Source organism: Cordyceps javanica, chromosome 1, assembly GCF_051103115.1.
Source record: "Cordyceps javanica chromosome 1, complete sequence".
NCBI lineage: Eukaryota > Fungi > Ascomycota > Sordariomycetes > Hypocreales > Cordycipitaceae > Cordyceps > Cordyceps javanica.
Genome location: NC_139295.1, coordinates 4,258,544 through 4,279,525, shown reverse-complemented (window position 1 = coordinate 4,279,525; position 20,982 = coordinate 4,258,544). Strand labels below are relative to the sequence as shown.

Sequence of the window (20,982 nt, the reverse complement as noted above, 5' to 3'; positions counted from 1 at the left end):
TAGGTTAGTAGGCAGCAGGCAGCAGGCGGCAGGCAGTAGCACAATTAAAAAGGGAATTAGATGACGGTTGGTAGTTGAAGTGAAGCAATAAAGAGGCGCAGGCCAAAACAAAGGGAAACACAAGAATTGAAAAACAAGAATCAAAGACCAGTCATTAAAAAATAAGAAAGGAAAATAGACGTCATTTTTAAAAGAAACACACGCCACGTCACTCACAAACAAACCAACTCTTGGTCTTGCTTGGTCTTGCTTGGTCTTGGTCTGGCTCCCTCTCTACCTTGACTAAGGTAGGTAGACTCTACACTGGCCCATTTCCCGTCCTACACTTGACAAAACGGTCTACGACAAAGTGCCGACTGGGGAGGGAAAAAAAAAACTTGGATATTCTGCCTTTGTCTATTTTTATCATCCCGGCACCACGTTTTTCTTTTTTGGACTATCCTCATTCTCTCTCTCCATCATTCTTTGTTTCCTTGCAACAATCTTTTTTTTTTTTACCCATCTTCTTGTACCCCATATTTCACCCCCGTCATTCTCTTTGTTGTTGGGCCCGAGAACCGGCCCCCAGTCTTGTGACCATCCTTGGTCTGCACCGACCAAGACCATCGCCAACCTTGTCTCGACCCAGCTTCGCAGCCCAGAGCATTTCGCTACCGTCTTGCCGCCCCATAATCATCATACAACCGACGACGCGAACAACATCCAGGCGCTCTTCTTCTCCTTCTTCTTCCTCCTCCGCAGACGCCGTCGCGGCGGCGCACCTGGGCCGACTCCCACCTCCCCCCCCTCCTCCTCATCCTCTTCGTCATCCTCTTCCTCCGTCTCCCCCCCTCGCCCCTCCCCCGGGCCCTCGTCACCATGCCTCTCCTCGGCGGCAAAGGCAACAAGTTCAAGGTCGACCCGCCCAAGATTCGAATCGAAAAGGTCACAATCGAGCGCCCCGCGCCCAAACCCAAGCCCAAGCCCCAAGCCGCCCTCTCCAAGGCCTCGTCCTCGTCCTCGCGCTCCCCGTCCGTCCACCGTTCCTCGCCCAAGCCCGCCACCCCGCGCCAAAAGAGCCACTCGCCCTACCCGTCCTCGTCCGACGAGCGCCGTCTCGACCGCAAAAAGCGCAAGGCCGGCGCCACCCCGGTCCGCAAGTCCCCCGTCGCCGAGCGCGTCACCTTTGACAAGGACACCGATAACGAGGACGATGGCTGGATGAGCCTCGACGCCCGCAAGCGCCCCCGCAAGGATCACGAGCAGGACCTGGCCGACCCTAACCGCCGCCTGCGCGACGTTGACGCCTACGAAGAGCCCGAGGCCGGTCTCCGCTTTGTCCACGCTGTTCACGTCGCCTCCCTAGAGACCAAGTGCGTCCCGGTCATGGGGGCTCAGAAGGAGGATGTTGCAATAGAAATACAATATCCCAGCCCCCAACCGAGGGAAAGGTACGTCACAAGCCAGCTTCGTTGCCCACGGCCTTGTTCATTCTCCTCTCCTATTTATCGACTCTTTGCTAACGAAATCTCGCTTAGATTCGAACTAGTATGGGGCAAAGACAAGATTGACGCGGTACAGGCTAGCATCCGTATCGTCCAACTTGTCGCCGAGACATATCTCACCGAGGACGAGGCCGAGCCCTTTACCAACCAGAACGGCGGTCTCATCCGACGACTCGAAAAGGCGTCCAATAGAAACATCCAGGATCTAACCGGCTTCAAAGCCGCCATCCACGAGTACAACCAGACCCTTCAAATCCTCGTCGAGGATGGCATCGTCGCCAAGAACCTCGACAAGCTGCACGAACTACCCGCACACCTCGTCGCCTTTATCCTCGACCAAATATACGACCGAACAGTCGCCCCCCACGTCGAGCTCCTCTCCAAATACGAAAACGGAACCGATTATGTGTACGGCGAGCTGCTTCACCCCTTTGTCACCAAACTGCTGGTCGAGCAGCTCAAGATGAGATCCGACCAGGTCTTTGTCGACCTTGGCTCCGGTGTCGGCAACGTCGTCTTGCAGGCCGCCCTCGAGATTGGCTGCGAGAGTATAGGCTGCGAGATGATGGAAAACGCCTGCAAGCTGGCCGACGACCAGAACCGTGAGTTCAGGTCGCGCTGCAAGCTGTGGGGCGTCCTCCCCGGCCGCACGCACCTGGAAAAGGGCGACTTTCGCAAAAACGCCGTCATCCACGACGCCCTCAAGAGGGCCGACGTCGTGCTCGTCAACAACAAGGCCTTCACGTCCCAGCTCAACGACGACCTGGTGCGCATGTTCCTGGACCTCAAGAGCGGGTGCAAGATCATCTCGCTACGGTCCTTTGTGACAGACGGCCACAGCCACAATATCAACGACGTTGGTAGCACGATATTGGATGTTGAAGAGTGCGCCTACCCCGAGGGATTCGTGAGCTGGACAAATGCTGGGGGGCCGTACTACATTTCCACGCGAAAGTAGACTGCTCCCTACCTATTCTATGACGCTTTCCTTTCCTTTTTGTTGGTGTATCTGGTAGGTAGAATAGGCGTGTCGGGGTTTCTTGTGCTTTACAAAGCTGAAGCTTTTTTTTTTGTGGTAGCGGGACTGCATACAAATAACTTACTCCATATCCTACTTTTCAACAAGAAAGATGCCCTGTACGCCGTGAATGCATAACTTTGTTTCTCATTGTAAAAACAAGGAGAAGGAGGAAGAGGGGGAGGAGGAGAGGAGGACGAAGACAAGCATCATGTTGACGCTGGCTCGTTGGCGAGGTTCATGGCATCGGCTTCTTGCGCCATGCGCTTCATCCAGCGGTCGACGAGTTCCTTGTTTTCCTTCTTGACCTTGTCCCTCTCCTTTTCCACCATGGAGACTTGTAGATTGAGCGTAATCATTTCGTCTTGTACTTGCTATAGGCGGAGCATAAGACGGCGACGGTTAGAAGAAGAAGGAGAAGAAGAAGAGAAAAAAGAGAAAAAAGAGAGAGGGAGAGAGAAGAGAGAGAGAGAGAAGGGGAAGACAGACAGGGGGGAACAGGCACAAGATAGGCATCCGTACCTCGAGGAGTTTGCGCTTCTCGCGCAGCTCATACTCCCGATCCTTGAGCCTCGTGGTCAGAGTCGTCCGGTCCGACGTGAGGTTGCGGACCGACCGCGCGTCCTCCTTGGTCCTGGCGCGCAGCTTCGCGAGCTCCTCCTCGGCGGCGCGCAGGCGTGCCTCGGTCGTGCCCTTGGAGCGCAGCGCCTCGGCCAGGTCATGCCTCAGCTGCTGCTGCTGCCGCGTCGTTCCCTGGTCGTCGCTGCCGCTGCCGCTGCCACCGCCGCCGGCCGGGGCCACTTTTCCGGAGGGCGGTGGTGCCGTACTACCGGAGGGTTGCGAGAGCTGCGCTTCGAGGGATGACCGCTCGGCTTCCAGCGCAGCTATCCGATCGGCCATGTGAGAGCCTGAGGAAGGGGAACAGGGGGAAGCGGGAGGTTTCCCACCCGCGCCGCGCGCGTTGTCAGTATCCGGCTTCCTTCATGTATGTTTTTTTGGGGTATCTTGGGAATGGCTGCCCGTACATGCCTGCACCAACTCCATATTCACCGGGTTGTTCAACTCCGAGTCCCTGAGGGACGTCATGTATTCCTCTCTCCAGCTCGGCATTCTGAATATTCCTGCGCCGGCTGGTTGCATGTATAGCGACAAAAAAGGGGAGTTTGTTCTGGCGATGAGATGTTGCCCCTCATTACAATCGCGATAGCGGACCTGCGAAGCTTTGGTGGGGTAGGTAGCTAGGAGGTTAACTAGTACACCCACTGTGTCGGGCCCCAGGGCAGTGACGTTGGCGGACAGACGGCCAGCGGCTCTCTGGTTAGCCGTAAAATAGCCGTAGGTTGCAAAGCAAGCTCCCCGAAGCTAGCCTGGCAGCTTCAACCGCAACTTGCCGTTTGCCATATCTTGCCTGTCCGGAGAATCAACAAAAGAAAAAGGCGGCGCCCGCGGGACAAGATCTAACCAACTCACCTCTGCCACTTCTAGGGCCCATAATGAGATAGCCCCCCCGGACCATGGACACGCTTCACGCAAAGGCCGAGTGGGAGCGTGTTGGCGAGCGGTGGTTCCGAAAGACACAGCAGTACACGTCCATTTTCGACGAGAGCCTGGACCTGGACACGTACATTGTCGCCGGTGCTCCCTATGCCGGCGCCATTGGTAAGTTGAATTCCCCCCCAGCAGCCTCATTCTCATGCCCCTTTGCATGCATGGCTTCTCGCCGTCGCAGCCGCTAACCGGCGACACCCATCAGCCCTCTGGCCGGACGAGACCAAGCTTCAGGCCCACCACCCCGGCAAGTCGTCCAAGCCGTCTATAGATATATACAGCCTCGCCGGCCAGAAGCTCCGCAGCATAGCGTGGGATAAAGGTCCCGTCAAGGGCCTCGGCTGGTCCGACGCCGAGACGCTGCTCGTCGTCGCCGCCGACGGCCATGTCCGGTGCTACGACTTGCAGGGCGACTTTAGCCACTTTTCGCTCGGCCACGGCGCCGACAACTATGGCGTCGAGTCTTGCCGGTTTGTTTCCTTCTCTCTCTCTCTTCACGATTCTCAAGGACGCGGGCCCTGGATTGTCGCTGACGGTTTGCCCACAGCTTCTACAACAGCGGCATGGTGGCCCTGCTCGGCAACAGCACGCTCGTCACGGTGGCCTCGTACGCGGAGCCGCGCCCCAAGCTCCTCGCCACGCCGCCGAGCGGTGACATCAGCGCCTGGGCCATTGTCCCGCCCGCCTACACCCTGTCGCGCTCCGTCGAGGTTCTGCTGAGCGTCGGGTCCACCGTGTACATCCTCGACGCCACCGACTGCGAGGACCGCCTCCCCGAGTTTGGCTCGCTGAGCCACATTAGCGTGTCCCCCGACGGCCGCTTTGTGACGCTGTATGCCACCGACGGTAGGGCGCACGTCACATCAAGCGACCTGCAGGATCTCGAGTTTGTTCACGAGTCCGAGTCCAAGACGACGCCGCAGTATGTCGAGTGGTGCGGCTCCGACGCCATCATCGCCTGGGAAGACGAGGTTCACATCATAGGTCCCGACGATCAGTCGGCTTCATACATTTACGACAGCACACGAGTCCATGTCGTCTCTGGTAAGCCCACTACAGATGCTCTCGGGCTGGTCTCGCTTCTCACATTTGTTCCAGAGCCGGATGGCGCTCGCCTTATCACAAACGACTTTTGCGAGTTTCTCGAAAGAGTGCCAGATGCCACGATTCAAGCTTTTGGTGCGGCAACAGAGTCGTCACCAGCTTCAATATTACTAGACGCTGTCGGTCAACTGGAGCTAGAGTCCCCCAAGGCAGACGACTATATCCAACTGATCAGACCAAACTTGACAGAGGCAGTCGACACCTGTGTCAACGCCGCCGGGCGCGAGCTTGATACTAATTGGCAGAAGCGGCTTCTCAAGGCGGCGTCTTTTGGCAAATCGGTTCTTGATATATACAACAGCGATGACTTTGTCGACATGTGCACGACTTTGCGCGTGCTGAACGCTGCTCGCTTCTATAAAATCGGCCTCCCCCTTTCTTTCGAACAGTACCAGCAACTGACACCTGAGCGGCTCATCAATCGCCTTTTGACACGACACGAGTACCAGCTAGCGCTTAAAATTGCATCATATTTGAAACTGTCTCCCGACAGCATTTATACTCACTGGGCATCGTCCAAGGTCCGCATCGGCACAGAAGACGACGACAGCGTGTGCAGACTAGTCGTGGAACGTCTGTCGGGCAAGGCAGGAATATCTTTCGAAGAGATAGCCCGTGCTGCCCACCACGAAGGCCGCAGCAAGTTGGCAACGGAGCTGTTAAATCACGAACCCCGGGGCGGCAAGCAGGTGCCCCTTCTGCTCGACATGGAGGAGGACGAGCTTGCGCTTGACAAGGCGATTGAGAGTGGCGATACAGATCTCATCCTCTTTGTCCTGCAGCACTTGAAGAGGAAGTCAGCACCCTCGCAGTTCTTCCGCATCATCAACCCGCGGCCCGTGGCGACGGCACTCGTCGAGTCGTCGGCGCTGCAAAAGGGCGACAATGCCATGCTAAAGGACCTTTACTACCAGGATGACCGTCGTGTCGATGGCGCCAACGTGTTTATTCAAGAGTCTCTTCACCAGTCAGATGTACGAACGACAGTGGACAAGCTGGCCCTTGCCGGAAAGCTACTTTCAGACGCGAAAGAGGCAGCCGTGGAGGCACACGCCATCAAGGAAGCGACGGCGCTATTGCGCATGCAGGAGGCGCTGGACCGTGATCTGACGGAAAACTTTTACGGCCTAAGCGTCAACGAGACCATGGCCAAGCTCATCCAGCTCGGCTACAATGGACGGGCCAAGAAGATCCAGAGCGAGTTCCGGGTCCCGGACAAGGTGGCATGGTGGATTCGCCTACAGGCTCTCATTGCGAAGCGCGAGTGGAACGAGATTGAGGACATTGCCAAGGCAAAAAAGAGTCCCATCGGTTGGAAGGTATGTTGGCGCGGCACTTGTCTGCCATGTTCGAACCCAGGCACTCACTAACATGAACGGCAAGCCCTTTTACAAGCTCACCCTGCAGGCCGGCAACCCACGGCTGGCCTCGCAGTTTGTGCCCAAGTGCACGGGTCTGGAACCGGGCGAGACGATCGAGATGTACGAGGCGTGCGGCATGCGCGTCAAGGCCGCGGAGGAGGCGGTGCGGCTCAAGGACGCCGAGTCGTGGCAGCGCCTGCTGGAGCTGGCCGGCCGTGGCACGCAGGAGGGGCGCGAGATTGAGCGCCTGGGAAGCACGGTATTTAAATAGAAACGCAATTATATATCCCATGTACACTGCCCAACAACGGTTATACTTTTTACATCCATCCTCCCTGGCCCGCGTGTGACCCGGAAAAGAAGAACAACTACGCTTAACTCGAGCATGTTTCGTTCTACATTTGTCATAATATGAACTTTGGTTTGCCTTGTGAAGGAACCCATATATAACACTCGCCTCTCTTCTTCTTCTTTGGCCCCCCTTTTCCCCCTCATTCCGCGTTTAGCTCATCGAGCTCCCTCTGCAGGGCCGCCCACGTCCGCGGCGGGAAGAAGCCCTGCATCCAGATGCCGCCGTGCTGGTCTTTGCCCACCACGCCCAGCGTGTTGCGCACGAGCGTCGACTGCGCGTGCAGCTGCGAGTGCACGTACACGATCCTGCCCGGTGTGTGTTTCCTATCCTCGTCCTCCCCCTTCTTCTTCTTCGGCTGCTGCTGCTGCTGCCCGCCGACCACCCCCTCCACCACGACCGCCGGCGAAAAGTCCGCCGCCCCCGCCACGTCGGCCTTGAGCCAGTTGGTCATGCTCAGGAGCTCGCCCGTGGGCGGGTCGCCGCAGACGACGTTGGCGTCCTTGCCGGCGTCGACGGCCGCGCGGGCCGCGCGCACCGCCCACCGCGCCTGCGCCGGCCGCGCCTGCGTCGCGAGCGCCGCCCGGTACTTGGCGGCCAGCAGGCCGAGGGGTCCGCGCGCCTCGGCGACGGACACGGGCATGTAGCTGAGTGTGATGAGGTTGCGCGCGTACACGCCACAGGGAGAACGTCCGGAGCCGGGGCCAGGGCCGGAGCCGGAGACGGAGCCGGAGACGGCCGTCGTCTCGGGAAGCCGCCCGCGCAGGTTGAGCGCATTGTGCGCATTGAGCGGCCGCGGGCTGGCGCCCTGTCCGAGGGAGACGACGCGGCACGCCCACGCAAAGAGCACGTCGCCCTCGCTGACCCAGGCTGCGGCGGAGGCGGAGGCGGCAGGTTCCGCCGCGCCGTCTTTGGCCAGCAGGTCGGCGAGAGCCGCCTCGCGCATCCGGGCGGCGACGCGCCGGGGGAGGAAGACGACTCGCGACTCAATGGTGCGCTCCGTGAGGAGGCCCCAGACGAAGCGCACCAGGAAGAGGAAGAAGGCGAAGCCCGTCAGGTACACGTGCTGCAGAGCCCACGGCTCTTCCTCCCGCTCCTCATCCGCTTCTTCCTCCTCCTCTCCCTCCTCGCCGCCGCCGTCCTTGGTACGCGCCGCCGCCGGGTCTGCTGCGGCGTCGTAGAGGATGTCGTCGCGCGCGCCGAGCACGGGCGGCACCTCGTCGAGCCGGCCCGCCAGCACCAGCGACCACGCGCGCAGCAGCTCGCCGAGCGCCATGGCGTCGACGAGCAGGTGCGGCGCGCCGACGGCCACGAGCGTGGCGTCCCGGAAGCTGGTCACGCGCAGCGACAGCACGGGCCGGTCCGCCGCGCCCCCCGAAGCCGAAGCCGAAGTCGAAGTCGACGTCAGGAACCCGTCCACCGTGTCCGGAAAGTCGGGCGCCGCCGCGAACGCGCGAAAGTGCTCGCCCGGGTGGTACAGGGCCGCCGCCTCCGTGCCTCCGCCGCCGCCGCCGCCGCCGCTGCCGCCGCTGCCGACCGCGGGCAGGTCCCTGCCGAGGGGGTGCTGCGCGACGGGCGTGTCGGACAGGTCCTCGTGCGAGAAGGCGACGGGGGGCCGGTCCGCGGTGAAGACGCGCGGGACGTGGATTTCAAGGACGGAAGACGAGGAGGAGGAGGAGCCACGAGCGGGTGGCGGCTTGCGCAGACGGCCGCCCAGACGCCGCCAGTCGCCCGTGCCGAGAAGTGTGCAGAGGGCGGCGTGCAGCTTGGCGGCGTCGAGGACGTCGTCAAAGCGCAGCGTGAGCGAGAGCACCATGGGCTTGATGCTCAGGGCATTGTCGATGCGCCCGGTGGGATAGACGTCGTCGGCGTCGGCGTCGCCAGCAGCAGCAGCAGCAGCAGCGGTCCCTGACGTCATTATTTGACAGTTTCTACTTTGCAAGCAAGAATAAGACAAACATTCGTGATGGTCGCCTGGAGAAGAGAAGAGCGTCGTATCGGCCAAAAGGGGGCCTGCTCCGTTTCATGCTAAAAGGCTCTCGGCTTACTCTACTTTTGGCGTTTTGCCAACAGCACCTGTCCAAAAGTCGACAGCGATAGTAAATGTGCAAGACAGCGCCTCTAACAACAGAGGTCTTTACTTTTACATTTATTGAAATTTATATTGAACAATGATCTAGTTCTGTATGTTTGTATAGATGTTCCCGCAACTGCAGGTGGAATGCATTATTTGCAGCGTGAGTGGGGTGGCTTACACGGCGGTCAATACATGGCCTTTGAGGGCTTATGCATCAGCACAGTCGACAGAAAAGTAAATGCTGCCATACTTCTTTCGAGCATGTCGTTCAAAATCGAAATTCTCCTCGCCCGGAGCTGCGCATCAAACCCGGTCACTCATCCCCATTCACGAGTCGGAGCAGCCAAAAGCCGAGACGCAGAGGGCAGCTGTCATTCAGAACCATCTGCCTAGAATTTGCCATCTATGACGTTTTCTGACCCCAGCTACCTCCAATAGACGAAGCAAGTCTATGGACGACGAGGTTTTAGATTTCTTTGCTTTCGCTCTACCATAATTGAACGCTGGATGGATCGTCATTCGCATGGGCGATAATGGCGACGAGGGATACTACCAAAAGTTAGCCGGGACGTCACAGCCAGTTTCGAAAGCAGATACAGAAGGCGCTGCTGAAGGAAACGAGGCTAGCTGGAATCTTTGCGTGGCCGTCAGTACCAGAAGCTACGAGCACGACGACAGGCCATCACTCACTTCTGTAGCAATGCGCCGTGTAAGAGACCAGCGGCTAACGAGAGGCGCAGATTGGTACCCGTCTGTCGCGCGCATGTCGTTGCCAAGCCGGGATCCTCAAGAAAGACCCCCATCTGCTACTATTGCCTCCCGCTGTTCAAGTAGCAGTCCGTTTCGTCCATCGGCGGATTGTAGCCCGGCGACAGTTCCCTAGCAATGGGAGCACGACCCTTCCCAGAGTTTGGTTTACGATGATGGGAGGTGGCCAAAGATTGCCCGATCGTTGTAGTAGTCCACCAGGCCTGTGTGTGGACGATGGCGCAGGCCGTGGTCCCATCAGGACTGGCCGATCGTCCGCCTATTACAGGCTCGGTGTTTGCGCAGAAATGACTGGCGCCATCAAACTTGATGCCGCAAAAGGCAGCATGGGAAGTGCACGGATTTTTCCATCAAACTTTCGGCCCCTCAGAGTCATAAATAGCGGAAATGATGCAAACGGCGCGCTGGTTCGGAAGAGATGGCAGTGTGTGTCAGGCAGGCCGGGGAAGACTGATGCAGCCTCAGGTCGGTGAAGGATGAACAGTTCCACAGTTCCAAGATTGTCGCGATCACATTGTATACAGTCCACAAAGCAGCGTTGCCTTTTGTTTTTTTTTTCTTGGAGAGTTTGTTCTTTTTTTTTCTCTTCATATGTCTTATCTTGAATACTTTTGCTTCAAGAGCTAAACTCTCGTCTGCGTATTTGAGCTGCCGACCCAAGTAACGAATAACATATTTTCGCTTCTTCCAAAACCTCGTGATTCCTAAATTAAATCCCCCCCTATTAAACAGCCTCTCATCATTCGCCCAGAGTTTGTGGCGCGGAAGAGACACCAACGTCAGCCTGCAGCAGCAAGCCCCAGCACCGAAACTCACCATCTTCGCCCCCGATAAAAACAAAATGTCTCCAAGGGATGAGAAAGCGCCGTGGCTTTCAGGCCAGCAGAGCTCGCCCAGCTTACACCACTACCATCTGTAGACGGCCAGGTAAATTCGTTGCCCGAGGAGAGAAGTCGCACACACCTTTTGTCCAATGACCGCGGGCGGCGTGCTGCCTCTCGTCGACCCTACTACCTCTCCCAACCCACACCGCAGCGCCGCGCGCGACGTGGCATATTGGGGGGGTGCCGGGTGTGTGGCAGCTCGTCCGTCGCTCGCCGTTCATCGAGCCTCACAGGACAACAGCTTCCATGAGAGACGACTGGAGGGGGTGCTCGCCGTTCCGCAATGCGGCGGCCGCAGAGGGCCAGGACGGACGTGCTGCTGCGCGCGTGCAGGACCAAGACGTCTGGAAGTTTTCGCATGAATGTCCTGCTGGGCGACAAGGTCATCACGACCATCAAGCGGCTGTGGCCATCTGCCCGGGGTCCAAGAGTTGCGTGGCGGAGGGCATGAATATGGCGCTCGCCGCCGCCGTGGCCCTGGTCATGGGCCAACATGTACTTACTGGTACACCAGGCGGACAATCTACAATAGAAAAGAGTACTCAGTAGCGTGGGGGGTCGCCAGCGAAACATGCTCTACCGCTACCCTATCGATTGTATTTACAAGAATCTACTGCAAGTTTAGGAATGAGAGACAGTCATCTGTAGCTTTGACTGTAGTATCCTCACAGCTCATACAGCCAGCCACGTGGATAGCAAACGCCACTGAAGATGATGACTGGAGAATAAAAATGTCGGCCAGTTGGAGGGTGTTGAGAGTTCCATCTTTGTTCATTCGCTCACCCGACCCTGTTTCATTCATCTTACCCAATAAAATTCGCTCTCCGTGGTTTCGGACCGCCTTGCAGTAGTAGACAACCAGCGGCCCATCATGCCTCTTCTGTCCACCTCCTCATTCCTTGTCGCTCTTCAACCTACCCGAGACATCTACAAACGGCGAGCTACCGCTTGTTCCCACTGTGGCGGCTGATGGGCGGGCACCTCTGGGTGAATATGCGCCAGGGATTCAGGTGCTAGCATGAATCAGGCCTTTTTCAACAGCCTTCCCGCCCGGCAAACTTTCCCGTTTCCTGGAGAGGTGGTTCTTGGGTCCGTCGCACGGGAGTTTGCTGTCATGCCGCATTTCATGCATGAGAAGAGGAGCACGTCTTGGTATTTGACGGCAAGGCTTGACCTCTCCATACGGCTTCCCACTGGTTTAATCTATTCCATACACGCCGTGTCGTCCCGTGATTGTGCCGTCTGCATTGACAACGAGCTTTCCATCCCTCTTGTCGACTGAACGAACAGTGGCTGCAGGTTTCACTCGTCAATATGTATTTGCTGGCAGAGGACATGCAGGCATTCCCAAATCGTTGCCGTCTACCGACTTTGCTGGTTGGCCAAGTCCTTGAGAGTGACGACGCTAGCAGGGATGTGAGACCTTCAGTTCAAGAGAAGTTGCCAAGCAAATACTTCATCAGTCCTGTGTTCCATGCCAACAGGACTACTGATACGGTACTCCGTACAAGGCCCCAATCTAGACCAACCGATCATCGACACTGTGGAAGCACGTCCGGAGCATCATCCAATATCATGCAACAGATACGAACATGGCATTCCTGCTGCTAGCATTCATCATGACATGAGAGCAAGCTTCGTCTCCACCACACATGCATCCTAGCGCTGTCCTCCTTGGTTGTCGGCCAGCTTGACACCACACCACAGGCATGACAACAAATAGTAGCATGCATCAAGCATCCGCGGCGCGCCATAACCCCCACTCGTCTCTGGGTTGGGAGTTGAAAGGGGTCACCAGGTAAGTACTCAGTAGCTGGCTCGACTTATATATATGCGCTGCGACGGGGCCCTCCCGGGCTCGAGAAATAGGTGTAGTCCTCTTTTTTTTTTCCTCCTCACTCATAAGCGCCGATGCAAAGGTCGCGCTGCTTCGACACTCGTTCAAACGCATCAAACTCTACCACTGTTGGTAGACCAAGGCGCAATATATTGCGCGCCCCTCCCTTCCCCCCTCATTTGCTCCAGGCGGGGGCTCAACAAACATCTTTCAAGCTTATTATCGCTGCTGGCAGCTGCGGCAGACGAGCCAACGCCCAAGAAACAGAGTCCAACTAGCCATCAAATATACACTTAATACCACTACACCATACATAATCCTGATGGCGCAGTTGGAGGACCTCTCTTTCGCACATTTTGGCGGGTTTGCCGCCGACGACGTTGCTAATCCCCATAGCATGGACGACGATCTCGCCGGCATCTTGCCGAACCCATCCAGTGTGATGAGATTTCATCCATCTTCCATCGCCTCATCCGACTTCACGGGTGACGGCCTCGAGGACGAGCGGCGCCCGCGCTTCCAGCAATCGCTCTACAGCGAAAGTAGCGCCGCCAGCTCCGCCAGCTACGAGGACAATTGCTTCAGCAGTTTGCACGACAGCAAGACGAAGGCGTCGCGGACCACTTCGGGCTCGCAGGCCATCGGGGCAAACAACGCGCCGGTCCTGGATCCCGTCGATGAGGTGCCCGAGGTTGTCACGATCGAAGCCATGGCGCCGGCCAACATTAGCGCTGCAGACCACTGGAACCAGATAGGCGTGGAGCCGACCATCACCGGTATACAGGCGTCATCGGCCACGGCCATGGCGTCCTGGCGCGGCCGTCCGGGCCGGCCCACAATCAGCACCGACGCGACCGAGATTGTCGCCCACCTGCCATGCGAGTTCCAGTGGTACCAGGACTGCAAGACCACGTTTCCGCTGCACCGGTCTGAGGCGGGTATCGATGCGTGGGCCGACCACATGGTGAGACACATGTCCCATCGTTACCCAAAAGTCTCGGGGTGTTGGTTCTGCGACGAAAAGTTTGCCATTCACGAGAAAGATTACTCCAACCGAATTGTTGCCATGGCCGTGTACAAGAAACGCTTGAAGCACATCGCCCGTCATTATCTTCAGCAAGGGGCGCAGGCCTCGGCGGCACCCCGCCGTGATGCGGACTTTGAGGCGCACTTGATTGCAAGTGGCATCTGCGAGCCCCCAGCAGGCCCTAGTGGTCAGGCGAGAGTAGCCCCAGCTATGGACTATACTACGGTACCGAAGCGCATCCGAAGTACGCGGCCTGAGGCGCGATACATCACTGAGGTCTCGCGGCGTACCAATGGCGTGCGCAGGCCGCCACTGCAGGTAGTACACAATCAATAATAGGTTTGCGAGCTGGCCAGAATGGACCGGAACTAGGAAAGGTTGTATGAATAAGATCACGCTGTCGGCGAGCAGGTGTGATCATTCCAAGTATGCGTATGGATTGATTTGGCGTTATTGCGACTCCGGGTTGGCTGCAGCGAAAGGTAGGGCAAAGCAGCGATGCTGGATTTTGCTGCATGTGACAACCTTCCTTTGACTACAGCCAAGCCTTGTGCCACCAAATTGATTGGTACAGTCTTCTAAGACTAGCCACGGCCATAATGCCAAAGGCTTTATAATGAATCAAGTTGTAATCTGAAAACATCAAATGGGTATCTGCATTAAGTCGGCGTTTCATTGCACTCTCCGTCTCCGGTTCTGCCTCTTCCTCCTGGATTGACTGACGCGTGCCGTGAATCCATGCACCCTTGGTGTTTTGCTATATTTCCGTTTGCCTAGTAACCGCATATCGACGTGTCTGTATCGAGCATCATACCGCACCCATTGTTCCAGATCAGCAATGTGAACGCCAAGAGTGGGCAGGGCGAGCAGCATCATTCTCCGTTCTGACTCCGCACCCTCCTCTTGCGAGCCGTTTGGCCTCTCGACTGTATAGACTCCGGGTAATGTATAACGCACTTTACCCGGTGCATGATACTTGAGAAGTTTGTCGAACCGGGCGCGCTCCTTGGGGTCCAAAGCGGCTTTGAAAGCTTTGATATGACTTGGTAAAAGAGGTAGAACATGCATTCCATGCCGACGATCGCAGGAATTGAGGCGGATCCAGAAACGGCCGTCCCATAGTAATGCTGTTTTCCAAGTCTTCCAGGCCGGATCACTTGCTGCTTCCCATGGGAGTGGGTTGCAGCTCGAAACCCATCTAGGGCGCTGAGATGTGACATCTGGTTTCCTGGTCACAGCACGCAAATGGTTGGACGAGAACGGCGCACGCGATAGGAACCAACGCGTCGAGTTGTAGCTTGGCACTGGTTCAAAGTGCACACCAGCGATGGAGAATGCCTTTCGATCGGTGCCGCCTAGTTGGACGGTGGTCTCACTAGTATATAAAAAAGGAAAGAGTCGCCTGACAGTGTTTTCAAGATTTGAAATTGGTGCCAGGTGTTTGTCGGGGGTCACAAAGCTGATCAGTTTGCGCGTGATGAGGGCAGCAAGCAAGCGCTGCCTTCGTCGCCGAGTTTCCTGTCTTGATAACTGGTTATGACGCCCTTTCATTGCTCTCCCAATATTAAGCAAAGGAAGGTCCACAAGTAGAGACCCTACGTTTGGGTCAAAGTCAACTATGGTCCCCTGATGGTGTATGACCCGCGACGCCTCCGTTTCCTCATCCTGGACCCTTCGTCTCGAGCGCTCAGCCACAGCCAGGATTGACGGCTTTTTCAAAGCTCGGGGGAGCTCATGTTCCCTGCAAATCTTTCGTATCGCATTCCGTGCGGTCAATGTGGCATCGACATTGGTGCGATCTTCAAACCAAGGCACGCTGTTGGCCTCGCAAGTCGCAATAAGCCTTGCTTTATCGAATTCTAGCAATGGTCTGTATATCATGATCCCGCCGTCTTCTACACTCAGTGGCGGTAAATATGGGAGACCAGTGTCAATGCTGCGTTGCAGCTGACCAGGAAATCGGTATGATAAATCATTGATGCCCAGGTGTGCTCGAAATTGCTCGAAGCCAGGCAGGGTGCTTTCTAGCTTCAGCCTGCTCCGCAAAGCCCTCATCTCTCTACCCGGGGGGCTAAACTTGAGAAATGGGTGCGGTTGCAATTGGTCGTCTACCAATCCACTCTTGTATGCGCGATACATGTCGTAGCATTCTGGTATAGAATTTGCCCTGCGGATGCCCTGCAGGCCCCGGTAGCCATGGCCAGAAAGCAATCGCATAAGTATTGTTTCGTATTGATCGTCGCTATGGTGCCCGAAGAAAAGGCTCATCACATTCTGCTTGGAGAAGAAGGAGCCCAGGACACGGTATCTGAACGTCCTGGCAATGCTCTCAATATTCGGTTGCTTGGCTGGGTCAACATCAGGCCCCAGCAAGTCTGGCCACTTGATTCGCAGGACGATTGCTCTCAATCCGAGATTCCTGACATTTGAAGCTACTTTGGCTGCCTCTGATGTACTCTCGGGTCGTAACTGATGATCGACAGTGACTGTCAGGATGTCGTGGACAGGGTTATCAGCGATGCGCTGCGACTTGTACGTCTTGATATATTGTGAGAATAGGTAGGCGAGTGCCATTGAATCTACGCCCCCGCTAACGGCAAGGCCTTGAAGCTTGTCAGTATTCAAACCTAAGAAGTTGTACTGGTACGGTTCACCTATGGGCCTCCGTCGCGCTTGTCGCACATTGGGGAAGCGCGGCTTGCATGTTGCTAGGATCGCTTCACGAAACTCGGATATTGTAACAGGTCGAGTGACACTGTTGAAAGCAGGTGTCATTGCTTTCATTCCATCGCGGCTTGGCCAAACGCGCTGTGGACTGGGTGATGTCAACGCAAAGATGAACCCCGGCGCAACAAGTGGCGGCCTTGGGTGGCAGCTTCTGTGGGGCTTGAGGTGTTGCTATTCTTGAACCTCTCGAATTCATGAGCACTTCCTGCAGGACAACGGAAGACATGGCAATGAAGTAGCCAAGGCCTCGCGAGGTCACCAGTTGAAGCAAGAAAAGCGAAATGTCGTGTTGTTGATGATCAGCGGCAGTATACCACCTAGGTAGACAGCTGCGTCAGTAACTAAACCTCAGAACCTTATGTGGCGACTTGCCGCCTGCTCAGTGCCAGCATCTCCGCCAGCTGGCAACCGTCAAACGATAACAACATGCCATGAAAAGAAAACATCACCACTTTTTATTCCTTTCTCCTCTCATCTTCACACCCTCTCTTTTTCACGCTCCACATGTCGTATTGATTGCATACTGCCATCGGGCCATCCGACTTCTCAACTGTGACTGGTCGACAGTCTCTCACGCTGTCGACGCTAGCGGTGGTGGTCTCGGCGCTACGGCGCTCTCTCCTCGACGCCGATTCGTCCATCACCAATCCGCCTGCAGCTGCTGGGCGTTTTTCTGGCTGCCTCTCGTGGCGGGGACGTTAAACCTATTCCTTCCTGGGTGTCGATGAGGCATCAGACGAGCCTCCAGCCCACCCTGTCTTCACCCTATCCACAAGGGGCATGCCGCCTGACGCATATTACAACGACTACCTGGCCCTCTGCCTTGCTTTGCGCGTGCTAAGCCCGTGACGGAACCTGTAACCACCTATTGCTAGGCGGGAGGGGCTCGTCGCCAATTGCCTACTCCGTGAGGAGAGTGGCACACTGACAAGCTCTCGGCACTCTATCTTCGGCTCTTGTATGGGGTGCACAACTTGTTTTCGCGCTCATACTTCTCTCTTCACTCTTCCATCGCGAAACGCTTCTTCCACCATCTATTGTCGGTTCCGTCGTCGTTGACCGACGCACCAACACCTCTGACCTGTTACCTTGCATTCGGCAGCCGACAAGATCGAGTCTCGTGCAACCTATCACACGGTGGACGGCTACCAGCTAGCAACGCACCTGCATGTCGCCTCGAAAATCGCAGAACGCGACGTGAGCACCGTCGCCAGTGGCAACTCGGCAGGGAAAAAACACTGCCCCTTCAATCTTTTGCAGCTGTGTCGCATCTATTTCTCCCATCTTACAGGGCTCTTTCCACTGCGCTATTGGCTCTGCCCAAACCGCACCAATGGTGTCGCAACCAGATCCGACAGCGCAGTATAGCCTGCAGCATCGCCACGGGCATGGCAACTCGTCGGCTGCCTCTGCTATCCTGCCCCGGCACAGCGGCCACACCAGCTCACGCTCAAAGCGCTATAATCGCTCCCATGCCGGTGGCGACTCTTTCATCCCCTCTAACGAATTTCCCGTCTTCACTCAATCCGGCGACGTCGAGATAATAGTTCGAGCCGGACCGCTCGAGAACCGATATCTGCTTCACCGAGAAATTCTCACGCGCTGCAGCGGCTTTTTTGAAGCCAGTACGTCGGAAGAATGGTCCCGCGCTCGTGGTCCTGATCCAACCACGAAACCCAAAATTCGACAGCTCGCAGCAGGTAATGAGGTCGCTTGTGTCGACACGAATGGCTCCGTTTTGAGCCAAGCCGACTCAACCACCGGTGCTAGTCAGCCGACTGCTGTTTCTATCCCGAGAAATAGAAGATGGCGATACGAATTGGATCCCGGCCATGGGGGTGATGACATTCCGATGCTTGTTCAGAAGGATCCAGGGAGTAACGATAGTCTTCAGCCTGCACACCAGTCAATATTCGCGACTCCCAGGCCGGGTTCTAGCTCTGGACCTGACTCTGGACCGTTGAGCAGGTCGCGCCACAGCAATTCCCAACCGCGGGCCACGCCTCACTCTGCAAAAGGCCACAGGTCGTCCTTCTCCCAGTCTCTCGCCAACCTCAGTTTGACATCACAGCCGCGATCACGCAGTCGAAGTAACAATACCGTAATCGTCGCTGTTCCGGAGGAAGAGGATCTTGTACGCGATTACGACAACTTGTTCCGCATTTTCTACAACTACCCGCCTCTTCTTGACGGCGTCAACGTTGCCGATGCTTATATCCAGTGCAAGCGCCTCCTCAGTCTGGCTGACCAATATGATGCACTGGCGGTGGTTGGCCCCCGAGTTGATCATCACTTGTTACAGTTTCAAGCACGCTTGTGGAAACAAATTGCCAAGTATCCCGTGTCCTATCTTCGCTTGGGCTATTTGGCTCGTTCCAAAGTCATCTTCCAGGAAGCTCTTGTTCATGTAGTCGGTCAGTGGCCTGTTGGCGAACGCAGTTTGCGGGCTTCCATGCCCGACTCCGTACTAGATCTCATCGAAGACAAAGTGGACGACCTAGAGTTCACAGTTAGCCGCGTGGAACGCCGGCTGTTCCGCCTTACCTTGCTTAACTCCCATGGAGAACGTGTCTCCCCTTCCTCGAATTACTTGGAGTGGCTGGCAGTCAGCTACTTTCGACAATGGCTTACAGACAATACCTCGCCGCCGCCACCGTCTAAACGGACAGTCGATAACCATAAGTCATCCTCGGCTCTAGCAAGCAGTAACGCATTTGCGCCACTGCCTGCGCTTGGTGCTATCGGCCGTGCATACCGCATTTTGGCCGGAAGGCCGACGGCTTATCTGACTCACAGCGAGTGCAAAGATTTCCTCAAACGCACCCCCGAACTATATAGTCGCGATCATTTACGACGCTTCGAAAAGCGACTGGACGAACTCAAAGCAATGGCGAGAGATATCGTCGCCCCCTTGATGGGGAGCAGTCTTGAACTAGACCTAGCTGCTGGCACCGCAGGCGGAAAGCCACCAAGCGATGGAATACGATATTTGACATGTACCTCGGTACGAGAGAGGGATTTGCCCTGGTCGCCGGGCGACTAGGAGAGAATGAATAATCAGTGACGCAGTCATGAATCTCAATATAACGACTAATGTGGCTCCTTTTTCGATGGCAACATTCGATGATCAGTTTTGTTTGAAAATCTACGAGATGAACTCGTTTAGCATAATACCCATGTATAGGTCATATATGTCAAGATGTTATTTTCTTTTCATGTTTTTGAACGCAACAGTTGACCTTGATTGTTTTTTTATGAGAATATAAAAGTCGCAAGAAGTATACAATTTATAAATTAAGACTACGTAGAGACGAAAAGCTGTCAGTAACATCGCCAACAAATACCCATCTGCTTATCGTAGTAGTCAGCGTCCGACTCGCTGTCTTTTCGCATTATGATTTTCGTAACCAACATGGCAGATCCTTTTTGGGTAGAGTGCCACCAATCAGATACGTTTATCGAAATAATTATATAAGCAGAGTGATTGGTTTTCCATTGTCAATCTATCCGCAGCGTAGCTGGTAATGTAAATAGTAGGCCAATCAGCCAACTATTTAGTCCGCCATCAAGTTACATATGGACAGGAGCAGTGGGGTCAATCCGGCTCGTTAACTTGAGACCTCTTATGTTAGCTTTTGCCCTCAGCCACACGTATATCAACATGGCATCTGGTGACAGGAGCCTCCATTTCTCTGACGGCTTCGTCATTAGCTGCGGTACCGTCACCGTCGATGTCGATAGGCTCAAGATGCTCCTGATCCGCTGCCGAGACAGCGGCGAGGTCTACCTCCCCAAGGGCCGCAAGGACATGGACGAGTCCCTCCAAGACGCCGCGCTGCGCGAGACCTGGGAGGAGACGGGCGTGCGGGCGGAGCTCATGCGTCTCCGAATCACGACGCGGGCAACCATCCCCGCCAACGCGGCGGCGGCGGCGGCGGCGGTGCCAATCACCTCCGTGACGGAGCCCTTGGCCGTGTCGCAGCGCATGAGCGGCATCTTGAAAATTATATTCTGGTTCGTCGCGGCGGCGGACTCGACGGCAGCGCGGGAGGAGGCCACGCAGCAGGAGGGCGAGGACTTCGAGGCCTTGTGGATGGGGTGGGACGAGGCCATTACGACGTTGACATTTGACGATGACCGCCGCATCGCCGAGGCAGCCGTCTTGGCGATGGCTACGAAGAAGTGAATTGGGCATGGTGGACAAGTGAATGGGCGACGGAGAGCGGTGTGAACACGACTGATGATTGCCACCTGCAAAGTCGCGGGGCTTACACCTGATGTTGGTACATAACCGTTCGGCGCGGCTCTTTTTTTTCTCAAAAAAATATACTACTTACAGACTACAGAAAAGGCTGTACCCAGTATCATCGTAGAATAAGGCACGGGCGAGTGCTGAGCCAGCATGAGCCTGCTTCACGGGCCAGGGTCGTGCTTGAGACGAGAATCTTGAATAAGCAGCTGTGCCGCAACATTCCATTTTCAGTATTTATGAATATTCAGTCAAAAAATGGATCTTTCATGCAAAAAATACTTCGGCGCTAGAGCTTATATTATGCGGATGGTCAGTATATGGGCAGTTGGGGCGTGTTGTCCAGATATGGCGGCTTGTGATGAGACTCCATCGACATGATACTCCGATGGAGAGAGTTGCATCTTGCATCTTGAATCTTTTCAGGGCAAATTATGTTGCGCGCCAGCAGCACGATCCGATCTATCTATTTCATCAGATAAAGTCCCGAAGGGGGAGGGGTTAGCCGCTGTACACGAGGCTTCACTTTGTTCTCCTAACGTATGCTAG

General features: G+C 56.0%; 7 protein-coding genes across 7 annotated transcripts; 5 read left to right on the top strand and 2 right to left on the bottom strand.

Moving 5' to 3' along the window:
* Positions 1-858: 858 nt before the first annotated feature.
* Positions 859-2,442, top strand: V2A60_001278 (histone methyltransferase DOT1; the record flags this gene model as incomplete). Its single annotated transcript, XM_083252639.1, has 2 exons — positions 859-1,430; positions 1,518-2,442. The coding sequence occupies 2 exons, from the start codon at positions 859-861 to the stop codon at positions 2,440-2,442; spliced, it is 1,497 nt and encodes a 498-aa protein (XP_083108765.1).
* Positions 2,443-2,711: 269 nt separating this feature from the next.
* On the bottom strand, positions 2,712-3,402 carry V2A60_001277 (autophagy-related protein 16; the record flags this gene model as incomplete). The annotated part of the gene is made up of 2 exons (XM_083252638.1): positions 2,712-2,876; positions 3,025-3,402. 2 exons carry the CDS (start codon positions 3,400-3,402, stop codon positions 2,712-2,714), a joined length of 543 nt encoding a protein of 180 aa, XP_083108764.1.
* A 614-nt stretch (positions 3,403-4,016) lies between these two features.
* Positions 4,017-6,786, top strand: V2A60_001276 (tethering complex subunit VPS16; the record flags this gene model as incomplete). Its single annotated transcript, XM_083252637.1, has 4 exons — positions 4,017-4,161; positions 4,256-4,520; positions 4,598-6,473; positions 6,538-6,786. The coding sequence occupies 4 exons, from the start codon at positions 4,017-4,019 to the stop codon at positions 6,784-6,786; spliced, it is 2,535 nt and encodes an 844-aa protein (XP_083108763.1).
* A 220-nt stretch (positions 6,787-7,006) lies between these two features.
* On the bottom strand, positions 7,007-8,782 carry V2A60_001275 (uncharacterized protein; the record flags this gene model as incomplete). The annotated part of the gene is made up of 1 exon (XM_083252636.1): positions 7,007-8,782. One exon carries the CDS (start codon positions 8,780-8,782, stop codon positions 7,007-7,009), a length of 1,776 nt encoding a protein of 591 aa, XP_083108762.1.
* Positions 8,783-12,752: 3,970 nt separating this feature from the next.
* Positions 12,753-13,793, top strand: V2A60_001274 (uncharacterized protein; the record flags this gene model as incomplete). The annotated part of the gene is made up of 1 exon (XM_083252635.1): positions 12,753-13,793. One exon carries the CDS (start codon positions 12,753-12,755, stop codon positions 13,791-13,793), a length of 1,041 nt encoding a protein of 346 aa, XP_083108761.1.
* A 3,724-nt stretch (positions 13,794-17,517) lies between these two features.
* On the top strand, positions 17,518-19,227 carry V2A60_001273 (uncharacterized protein; the record flags this gene model as incomplete). The annotated part of the gene is made up of 1 exon (XM_083252634.1): positions 17,518-19,227. The coding sequence occupies one exon, from the start codon at positions 17,518-17,520 to the stop codon at positions 19,225-19,227; it is 1,710 nt and encodes a 569-aa protein (XP_083108760.1).
* Positions 19,228-19,845: 618 nt separating this feature from the next.
* Positions 19,846-20,370, top strand: V2A60_001272 (uncharacterized protein; the record flags this gene model as incomplete). The annotated part of the gene is made up of 1 exon (XM_083252633.1): positions 19,846-20,370. The coding sequence occupies one exon, from the start codon at positions 19,846-19,848 to the stop codon at positions 20,368-20,370; it is 525 nt and encodes a 174-aa protein (XP_083108759.1).
* Between the last annotated feature and the right edge of the window lie 612 nt (positions 20,371-20,982).